The sequence below is a fragment of the Arachis hypogaea genome, chromosome 2, assembly GCF_003086295.3.
Source record: "Arachis hypogaea cultivar Tifrunner chromosome 2, arahy.Tifrunner.gnm2.J5K5, whole genome shotgun sequence".
Classification (NCBI taxonomy): domain Eukaryota; kingdom Viridiplantae; phylum Streptophyta; class Magnoliopsida; order Fabales; family Fabaceae; genus Arachis; species Arachis hypogaea.
The window spans coordinates 14,451,611-14,462,854 of NC_092037.1; the positions used below are offsets into that span (position 1 = coordinate 14,451,611).

An 11,244-nucleotide genomic window follows, 5' to 3' on the forward strand; every position below is an offset into this window, starting at 1 on the left:
TGTTATCTTATGAAAAAGTTTTGCCAAGCTGGTAGGTTTCTTTTTACCGCAGTGACTGTTTTGAAAAAACGAAGATGCCCTTGATTTGTTGATAAATGGTTATTTGCTCTCTTTATCTAGTTTCATCTTGGATTTTAATATGATAATTTCAAGCACATGTTTACTCTGAACAATTAATACTTATGAAGGACAATTCTGCAGGTATATAGGAATAGGAATGTCATTTTAAAAAATGAATACCAATCTTCAAAGCTATGTGAGGCACTGTACACCAATTGCGAGGACATGATGGATCGGCTTCAGGTTCTCAGACTACCTTCCATGGCAAATTTTAATGCATTTTTCTGTGCATTTTTCTGTCATAATTGCAGCAGCAGCAGCGCTGACGAAGGTCTGTTATCATAATTGCATTTTTCTGTCAACTTGTATTCTACCATACAATGGGGCATAATCTTTATAATTTCTTTTTCAATTTTTGCAGATGTTGGGGAAATCTAAGTCTCAATTTATAAAGGATTAACACCAAAGGCTTTTTAATTGGTTGGTGGCCTTCTCCTCGTCATGGTCGTGATTGACCGCTTTATTATAAAGTTCATTTTGATCGAAATGGGAGCATGGTTACTTTTTATATTTCTTGAGATCTACACAAGGATGTTTTGGTCAGCAGAGTCACTGTACTATAATCCAGTTTGGCATTTTATAGTTGCAACATGGGAAACTCTTGTTTATATTGTGTGCAGCACCACACCATGTATATTCAGCACCACACCTTTACTTAATTATATATATATTCAGTACTAACCTACATGTTTTTTTTTCATAAGAATAAGACATATATTCTAAATTAATTAACTTCTAATCAAAGGTAGGTGCAACAGCTTTCATAATCCCTTGGAAACATATATTGAACAAAAAAAAAATGCCAAACCAAAATGATTATATCATCCCAGGCGAAATGAATATAGAAAAATGCTTTAGATATTTATGTTTGTCTCGTATGTCAAACAGGTATAATTAGAGTACAAAATAAAATAATTACAAATAAAATATCAAATGTTTACTTTTTATTGTTGCTATTGTATTTTTTCGGATTGTAGACTATTGGGGGGTTAATCTCAAATGTGAAACGGTTTAATTTAAAGTAAATGATCAAATTAATCCCTGAAAGATCATTCATTCTCCAAATTCGTCTCAAAAAGTTTTTTTTAATCAAATTCATCCTTTAAAGATTTTAAATTAATCATGTTAGTCTTTCTGTTGCTTTTTTTTTTTGGTTGATGATGTCAAAATTTGCTAATATAACAATTTAAGTGACACCTCAATAGAGTCATAATTAACTATTAACATAATAAGTTTATGAAATTATATCAAATCAAAACCTAATTGAGGTGATAACTTGAGGCATTGGAATTCCTCAATTTAGAGTTGATTTGATCTAATTTGATAAGCTAATCATGTTAATAGTCAATTAGGACTACTAGGTGTGTGTTGTGATGTTACTTAACGTATCACATCAACAAACTCTAATGTTATTAGTAATGAAAGTGACATGATTAACAAGACTAATTTAAATGACAAATTTGATTAAAAAATTTTTGGAGAACCAATTTAGAGAACGAGTGATTTTTCAGGAACTAATTTGACTATTTACTCGTTTAATTTGGGATGTAGAAATCAGATCTTCCAATTTTTGGGAGATGCAGAAATGGAATTCTCAAATTGAAAGATTAAAAAAATTTGAGGTACACAAATGGCTCCCATTTTAGTACTTTTGGTAGTTTTAAAAAAAATATATATATATATATATATATATATATATATATATATATATATAATGTTTTTATCTTTTTATCCTATGATCTTCAAATCCCATTTCAAAAAACAGTTCCTTTTCCCTCCAACACTTTTCTCATTTGTAACTCAATGCTTCAGTAACTATTCTCATGAACCACATCCATGTAATCATTCCCTTAGCAGACTCAAAGCTTTTGTTCCAATTCTTAATGAACCCAACTTCAGGGACCTGAAATTGTTCATTTGTTTTGTGCTAAAGCCCTCAAAGTTGCTGCTATAAGGGCTTTTCTCCCTGAAGGGAAACAGTTGCATGCCCATTTGATAAAGTTTGGTTTTTGTCATGTTCTGTCAGTGCAAAATCAGATCTTGAGTATTTACCTTAAATGCAACGAAACCAAAGATGCACTGAAACTGTTTGATGAATTGCCTGGGAGAAATGTGATCTCGTGGAATATCGTGATCCGTGGCGTTGTTGGATGTGGAAATGAAAATGTCTTGAATCCTTATCTGGGGTTTTCTTATTTCAAGCGGATGTTGTTCGAAAAGGTGGCTCCGGAGGATATAACATTGAATGCTTTGATTGGTGTATGTGCAAAGCTTCATGATATAGAAATTGGAGTACAACTGCACTGTTTTGCAATGAAAAGAGGACTTGATTTGGATTGTTTTGTAGGTAGTGCTTTGGTTGATTTTTATGCAAAATTTGGTTTGGTTGAGAATTCAAGGATGGTTTTTTGTGCTGTTACACATAGAGATTTGGTTATGTTGAATGTCGTGATTTCTTGTTATGCCCTGAATTGTTTACCAGAAGAGGCCTTTAGCATTTTCAACTCAATGAGATCGGATGGTGCTAATGGCGACGAATTCACTTTTAGCAGCCTGCTAAGTATATGTGATATTTTCGAATATTATGATTTTGGAAAGCAAGCTCATAGTCTTATTCTGAAACTGTCATTTGAATCCGATATTCTAGTGGCGAATGCATTAATCAAAATATGTACGCAAAAAATGAAGATGTAACTGATGCAAAGAGAGTATTTGACAAGATGGCGATTCGAAATGTTGTGGCATGGAATACCGTGATTGTTGGGTGTGGAAATTGTGGCGAAGTGATTGATGTTATGAAGATTCTCAGAGATATGTTACTCGAAGGATTTTTCCCCGATGAACTCACTATTTCCAGCGTTCTTAGCTCGTGTGGCTATGCTTCTGCCATAACTGAAACTCAGCAAGCTCATGCCTTGGCAGTTAAGCTGTCATTTCAAGAATTTGTATCTGTTTCCAATTCTTTGATTACTGCATACTCCAAGTGTGGTAACATAACTAATGCATTCAAATGCTTCAGATTGATGTTAGAACCTGATCTTGTTACATACACTTCACTGATAAATGCATATGCATTCCATGGTCTTGGCAAAGAAGCAGCTGAGAAGTTTGAGAAGATGATATCTTGCGGCATAAAACCTGACCGGATTTCTTTTCTTGGCATTCTCTCTGCTTGTGTGCATTGCGGATTCGTGAACGCAGGACTGCACTACTTCACATTAATGACAGATGTGTAACATATTATTCCTGATTCAGATCACTATACTTGCGTTATTGATCTCCTTGGAAGACATGGTTTCATAAACGAAGCCTTTGAATTCTTGAAATCAATTCCAATTCAAGCTGAATCGAACATGTTAGGAGCATTCATTGGGTCTTGTAAACTGCATGAAAATACAGAACTGGCTAAATCGGCAGTAGGAAAGCTTTTAGCCATAGAGCCAGAGTTCGAAAGAGTTCGAAAAATCATGAGGGACAAGAATGTTGCTAAATTCCCAGGCTGTAGCTGGATACAGGTTGGTAATCAAGTTCATTCATTTGTGTCTAGTGATAAGGTACACCCTAAACTTCTGCAAATTTATGCTACACTCAAAATGTTGCTTAGGTCAATGAAAGAAGAAAATGGTGTGAAATTGTAAATGGTATATAGATCATGATCAATAATAAATTGAGAAATACTTTTTGGTTTTTCTAAAATTGTATCAACAAGGATTTGATTAAAAGTTTGTGTTGTCCAAAGTAAGTTTATCCAAACACACCTATGTGGTGATAGATTTTTGGAATAGCACATATAAGACTTCTCTCTTGTAATGAATATCCATGCCAATTCTACTAAGTTTTTCAATCAATGCCTAGAACTGAGAGTAATACCTCCTTTTATAGTCTCTAATCAGCCATTTAACCCCCTAATGGGACTATAAATTTACACGTAAGACTGATTTAGGTAAAATTTATCTCCTATTTTAATCCCTAACCAAACATATCCTTAGTGTTTCACTGTATTGACCTTTGTTGTTTCTTCATTGAATATGTAACTGTTCTACAGCATGTCTAAAGTTGCAAACAAAGTAAGCATATAAGACATTTAACAACTTACAAATAATTCTATTTAAAAGAGTAACCTCGAAGACAGCAACCACGTGAAGCTAATGTCCGAACTGGATTGCAAGAAATTTTAAGCTTATGTTATTAGTATTACTTACAATGATTCATGTGCAGCTACATGTTCCTAGATTTATGTAATTGATTAATCTATCTATTTTTATTATATAAAAATTCATATTTAATTTCTTATACAATAAGTTTAAGCCAGATTTTCTCTTTTAATAATGTCACGCTAACAATTTTAATAATTTAACAAAACTTAAAAATTAACCAGTAAATTTTTTTAAAAAGATTAAAAGAAAAAATTCTTTATTTATTATTATTCATTAAAACATAAAGATACTAATTAAATACAATAAATATACATTAAAAGTGTCATAGTAATAATTATTATAAAAATTTCAGTTACAAATATTAAAATTCTACAACTTAATACTTTAATTACTACATTATTTGGTCTACTTATGCATATTTGTCGTTTACTATTCTTTATTTCTTAATTTCTCATACCAATTAGCAAAAACTCTTTCATGTAAGTTTAAATTTGTCATATTTTCTTACTAAATATATTCAAATATACCATGATTATAAAATTTATTCATAAATTTATATTATATTTTTGGTATTTTTCATTTTCATTCATTTTTCTAAACCCAAATAAATTTAAATTTGGTACATCTCCTTACTAAGTATATTCAAATGGAAAAGTCTACGTTACCAACAGCATATCTGCCAACTTCTGCCAACTCTTATTTATAATTGTGTTTCATGAAAGTGTGTTCGTGGATGTGTCTAATAATTAATATATTTTAAATACATATATAAAGAGACACATCCAGAAAATATATCTATAAAGACACTTCTATTAAACACAACTATAAAAAAGACGTTTTTATTAGACACATCTATGAATACACTTCCATAAAACACAATTATAAATAAGAGTTGGCAGAAGTTGGCAGATATGCTGTTGGTAACGTAGCGGAACCGTATTCAAATATATCATGATTATAAAACTAATTTATATTTTTATATTATATTTTTGGTGTTTTTTAATCTGAATTCATTTTTTTTTAATTTTTTTTTTAATTATTTGTAAAGCAAAGAATACCATATGAAAAGACAAAGTATGATAACTAAAGGGAATGTAAAAATAAAAGCAACAAATAAAGATGTAGTTTTGTACAATTCTAATATAAATGGCCTATGTCTTTTTTAAAAATATTTGGATTCAAATTTTTAAACTAATAAATTATATTTTAGTTGAATAATTATATGGAATTATATACAAATTATCAAATAAATATTTTGTAAAATATTTTTAATATAAATAATTTAAATTTAATATTAGTTTACATATTATTTAATAAATTTTTAAACAATATAACACTTATTAAAATATACTATATATTATAATTAATTTACTTCTCCGCGCTTGGCGCGGCTGACTCTAGTTTCCACAAAGCTTTAGTGAGTAGTGACCGTTGCTCACATTGAAACAAGTCAAACAACAACACTATTTCTATTTAATAATCTGTTGCATCTTTCAAACAAGAATTGAAAAATGAAGTTAGTACAAAGCCAGCTAGGAACCCCACTGCTTAGAATTATTTTAAGTTACCATGTTTTGTTGCTAAGGAATCATTGACTCCTCCTAAGCATACACTACTTGATTGAGAAAAACTTAGTAGTTCACTACACTGCAACCATTGTTCTCTTACCTCACTCTGAAAATCCATTCACTTTGCTGTCGTTGAGATCATATCATCATGGCTGGTGCACTTGTTGGTGGAGCTTTCCTTTCTGGCTTCATTAACGTTGTCTTTGACAGGTTGCTCACAATGGATACGGTCAACCGGGTCTTGGGCAAGAAACTTGGCCCTGGCTTGGTTGAGAGGCTGAAAATTTCTCTGCATGCTGCTGAAGCTGTGCTTGATGATGCTGAGTACAAGCAACTGGGTGATGATCGTGTGAGGGATTGGCTCAACTGTCTGAGAGATGCTGTTTATGATGCTGATGACTTTCTGGACGCTGTACTCACCAAAGCCGCCACTCAAAAGGAGGTACGTTCTTTGTTGCCTAGTTTCTTCCTCAACCGACATAGGAAGATGGTAGATAACATGGAAGGGGTGGTTTCAAGAATAGAATTTCTTGTAAGTCAAAAAGATATCCTTGGTCTTCAAAAGAGTACCAAGGATAATAACTTGTCATCATCATCATCATCGTCATCATGGCGAGAAACCACATGTCTGATGGAAGGGAACATATATGGCAGGGAGGATGATCAACAAGCTTTAATCAAGACAATAAATGACAACAGTGAATCTCAGTTATCTGTGATTCCAATTGTTGGCATTTGTGGGGTTGGTAAAACAACCTTAGCCAAATGGGCGTATAGTGTCGCCGAAGGATTTAATCTCAAAGCATGGGTCTGCATCTCTGAAACATTTGATGTTGCTGAGATTACAAAGAAAACCATTGAGGAGATTACTAAAAATTCTTGTACCCTTGGGAGTTTAAATTTGCTTCAAAATAAACTGCAGCAAATCTTATCGGGAAAGAAGTTCTTTTTTGTTCTAGACGATGTCTGGAGCGAAGATGCCCATAAGTGGAAGCAATTTATAGCTCCTTTTCACTGTGGGGCTAAGGGTAGTTCAATTCTTCTTACAACTCGTATGAAAGAGGTTGCTTCAGTAGTTCAAACATGTCCCTCTCACTTTCTTAATGAGTTGTTAGAAGAGTCTTCTTGGTTATTGTTTGCAGCCAATGCATGTTTTCTGGAGTCAAACGGTATTCCAACATTAGAGGAAATCGGTAGAAATATTGTCAAGAAGTGTAAAGGGTTGCCATTAGCTGTTGAAACACTTGGGCGCTTGTTGCAAGGAAAGCGTGATGCTAAAGAATGGAATGCTGTTTTAAGGAGTGACATCTGGGAATTTTCTACGAAAAATAGTAAAATTATTCCAGCATTGTTAATAAGCTACTTCCAGCTACCTCCTTACTTGAAGCGTTGTTTCGTTTATTGTTCATTGTTTCCCAAAGATTACTATTTTGATAAAGACAGACTAATTTTGCTGTGGATGGCTGAAGATCTTTTACGGGTACCAAAGAGAGGAGAGAGTTTAGAAGAGGTTGGTTCTGAGTGTTTTGAAGAATTAGCTTCGAGGTTATTCTTTAAAAAGCTTCAAGACAAGTATTATGAAGATTTAGAATCAACGTATTTATTTAGACTACCTCAGTGTCCTGCTGACAGGTACGTGATGCATGATCTCTTGCATGACTTGGCAATATTCCTTGCTGGAGACTTCTATTGTAGAATACAAGAGCTTCGTGAACAAGAAGAAAAGAAGGTTCTCACTCGCCATTTCTCATATTTCCCACCTCGAAGGTTAGATCATCCAATCTCAAAAGTCTTTAAGTCCATTGTGAAGCCAGAATCTTTGAGGACATCGTTGTATATCGATGATTTGTTAAGCATGGAAAGCAGAGCATCAAAGTTGAAATACTTGAGAGTTTTATCCTTTCGTAAACTTGATGTATTACCAGATTCAATAGGTAAATCGATTCATCTACGCTATTTGAATCTCTCTGGGACCGATGTTAAGACATTACCAGAGTCACTATGCAACTTGTATAATCTACAAACATTAATATTGTATTTCTGTTCTAAACTGACCATGTTGCCCGATGGCATGCATAAACTTATGAAATTACGGCATCTTGTCCTTAGGGGAACTTCTTTGAAAGAAATGCCTAGAGGAATAAGTAAATTGAAACACATGCATATTTTAGATTACTTTGTGGTGGGCAAGCACAAAGACAATGGAATCCAGGAATTAGGAGGGCTCTCAAATCTTGAAGGATCATTTGAGATTAAGAAGTTGGAGAATGTTGTTGATGTGAGACAAGCAAGGAGTGCAAGGATGTTGGAGAAGAACCACATTGACAACTTATCGTTGGAATGGTCTTTTGATGATGAAATGGTTTCAAACACAGAGACTGAGAGAGATATACTCGACGGCTTGCAACCGCACACTGGCTTGAAAGAGTTGAGAATGAAGGGATACAAGGGCGAAAGATTTCCAGATTGGGTGGGACACTGTTCTTACAACAATATGACACGTGTAACACTAGCATCTTGCAAGAATTGCTGCATGCTGCCTTCACTTGGACAACTGCCATCTCTAAAGTCCCTGCGCATGGAAGGTTTTCTTGAGCTCAAGCGTATTGGTGATGAGTTTTACAAGAATGACAGCGATCATCATTCCTCGCCTATTCCACCGTTTCCTTCACTCGAGGAATTGGTGTTTCATAACATGCCATGCTGGGAGGAGTGGCACGTACCTCACCCAGAAGCTTTTCCTCGGCTTAGGAGACTTGAAATAAGAGATTGTGAAATGTTAAAGGGAGATATGCTTAACGGCATATTCGGGAGAAGGGATTGTTGTTTGAGGGAAGATGATGAAGGAAGGTCTGATGAGATGGTAGGTGGTGGGGATGCTTTATCAATAAGGCCATCTCAATCATTTAATGCATGCACCATCAACCATCTATGTTGCCTCCAAGAACTACTTATTTCAGGGTGTCCGTCTATTGTATCCTTTCCGGACAATTGTTTACCCAAATCTCTGCAAAAGCTGAAAATCTGGCGTTGCCCAAAATTTGAATTCCCCGAGCAACAGCAGCGCAACTATGATTTGGTAGACCTACAAATACAAGACAGCTGTGATCCACTGAGCTCCTTGTCTTTGGATGTCTTTCCCAATCTCAAGAATTTGAAGATATCATGTTGTAGGAATCTGGAATCAGTGTCAATTTCAGAGGCACCACACGCTGCGCTTCAACGTCTCATAATCAGTGGGTGCTCCAAATTAGTGTCATTTGCAGGAGAAGGACTGGCTGCACCCAACTTGACTCATCTTCAAGTTGGAGGCATTACCACGTGACATGAAGAGTCTACTCCCAAGTCTACAGTCTCTCCAGATATCTGGCTGCTCAGACATGTGCAGGTTGGCAGAGGGTGGTTTCCCGCCTAATTTGAAATCACTTGAAGTGGGAGGTTGCGAGGAACAACTGTGGGATCTATCATGGATCGCCAACTTCCACGCCCTCACTCATCTCACCATTCATGGGTGTAGTAACATAAAGTCATACCCAGAGGTGGGTTCGCTGCCTCACCTTCCCTCCCTTACAACTCTTGAGATATGGGGGTTCAAGAATCTGGAGACATTGGAGTGCAAGGAGCTTCTCCGCCTCACCTCCCTTCAACAATTGAGCATTTTATACTGCGACAAGCTGGAGAATATGGAAGGAGAAAAGCTGCCTCCCTCTCTCTTGGGACTTCAAGTTAATTATTGTGATTTGCTGGGAAAACACTGCAAGAACAAGCATCAACTAATCTGGCCCAAAATTTCCCACATTCCCACCATTCAAGTCGATCACAAACAAATTTTCTGAATAGAGATTTCTGAAAGAGGTAATCATCTAACTTCACGGTTCCCATGCCACCACAATTCAATTATACATGTATAAATTTCCTTTTCCTCAAAAGAAAACAGTTCTCTCTTTCTTTACACATTATTAACTAGTTGGACTCATAATCTGATTCGCCAACAACAAAATTTGCATTCTTTTTTATTTCATTCATTGGAAATCTCTCAATTTGTAGTTGTGTTCAAAAGAAATATCCTCTGTTATTCTCAAAAAATGTCACTGTTATATATTGTGTATTTATTTGAGAATTTCCTCCATAAATAGATATTGAATTTTTCTGTTTTCATCCATCTTCTGCAGGTACATTATAATGAAGTAAAAGTGCCCAAATGGCAGAGATTTCATCATATATAATCTTATACAAATATTTTAGTTTCAGGTTGGTAAATTTACTCTACTTTATTCCATTCTAGAATTTACTATTCCTCTTTTGTTGGGAAAAAGAAAAATGTTATCAAAACTTGATTTTAGATGAATTATATATATGCCCTTAATGGTAAAATTGTGTTTCTGCTTTTGCCACTGTTTGATGTTTATGGCTTTATGCTAGATTAATTGGTACTGTCATGTAGTAACTTAAATTTGATTCTTTAACTGTTTTTGGAATCTATAAATTGTACTTTTTGTTACGATTCTATTTCTTGTCATTCATCCATAATTTTAGCAGAGAGATCAATTGAAATCTTATAAAAATATTCGAGGTAAAATTAAAACTTTCACCAAATACTAGAGACATTAAATATGGTTTCCTTGTTTCTTTTTCTTCTATTCTTTAATCTTCTTTTAAAGTTTTTTTACAATATGACACAACATGATGTGGTTTGTGACTTAGAATGATAGGCTAAAAGAAAATAAAGCTTATTGTCTTGCCTGAAATGGAAAGTTGAAGCTTCAAAATAATTTAACAATTTTTTCCTTCTGTTGTTGCCATCTTTTGCAGGTAAAAGTTCAGAGGTTAGAGATTTCATTGCAGATGTATATCTATATATATGGAGATGTAAACTGGATTAATGTGTTGCAAAGCAGCAGTGTTTTATGATTTCAGCTTTCATTTTAATTGGTACCTATACTAGTTTAAATTAATGAATGATGTGTATCATATGATTCATATCCACACTACATGTGGAGTTGTTTGGATTATTGAATTCAATGCTTTGCTTCAAAGATAGGAACCATAGATGGTTGTTTGGTTATCAATAGCAGTCATGTTTGAACTTTGAACCAACATGCTAAACAAATGAGTTTCAATATCTAACGCAAGGGTCGTATCAAACTTGAATTTTAGGCTTTTTCTTTTTCTCTTCTATTTCTTTTTTTTTTTGGGTTAAATTTACAATTCAAAGGCCTGATGATGATTAACATCATTATTGAAGCTAGCGGAAGTAGTGTTACTTATATGTTAAAGCTATGATAATCTACATCTTACCAAGCATGAAACAGTTAATTTAATTAGCTTCTAATCAAAGGTAGGTGCAACAGCTTTCATAATCCCTTGAAAACATATATATGACAAAAAAAATAAAGTAA

The 11,244-nt window shown here is 34.2% G+C and overlaps 3 protein-coding genes across 4 annotated transcripts; all 3 read left to right on the forward strand.

The window, feature by feature from the left end:
* Window positions 1-1,750: 1,750 nt before the first annotated feature.
* Window positions 1,751-2,814, forward strand: LOC114924641 (pentatricopeptide repeat-containing protein At2g46050, mitochondrial-like). The gene is made up of 2 exons (XM_029289878.1): window positions 1,751-1,774; window positions 2,020-2,814. The coding sequence occupies exons 1-2, from the start codon at window positions 1,751-1,753 to the stop codon at window positions 2,812-2,814; spliced, it is 819 nt and encodes a 272-aa protein (XP_029145711.1).
* Window positions 2,815-2,840: 26 nt separating this feature from the next.
* LOC112738504 (putative pentatricopeptide repeat-containing protein At1g68930) lies at window positions 2,841-3,356 on the forward strand. The gene has a single exon (XM_025788921.2). It carries the CDS (start codon window positions 2,841-2,843, stop codon window positions 3,354-3,356), a length of 516 nt encoding a protein of 171 aa, XP_025644706.2.
* Window positions 3,357-3,488: 132 nt separating this feature from the next.
* Window positions 3,489-10,942, forward strand: LOC112738477 (putative disease resistance RPP13-like protein 1). Of its 2 annotated transcripts, XM_025788920.2 has the most exons (4): window positions 3,489-3,635; window positions 6,056-9,700; window positions 10,018-10,096; window positions 10,658-10,942. In XM_025788920.2, exons 1-2 carry the CDS (start codon window positions 3,601-3,603, stop codon window positions 9,168-9,170), a joined length of 3,150 nt encoding a protein of 1,049 aa, XP_025644705.1. In that variant the 5' UTR covers window positions 3,489-3,600; the 3' UTR covers window positions 9,171-9,700; window positions 10,018-10,096; window positions 10,658-10,942. The 2 variants fall into 2 exon arrangements, with proteins under 2 accessions (XP_025644705.1, XP_025644704.1); XM_025788919.3 differs by lacking the exon at window positions 3,489-3,635 and having other exon boundaries at window positions 5,777-9,700.
* Window positions 10,943-11,244: the final 302 nt, after the last annotated feature.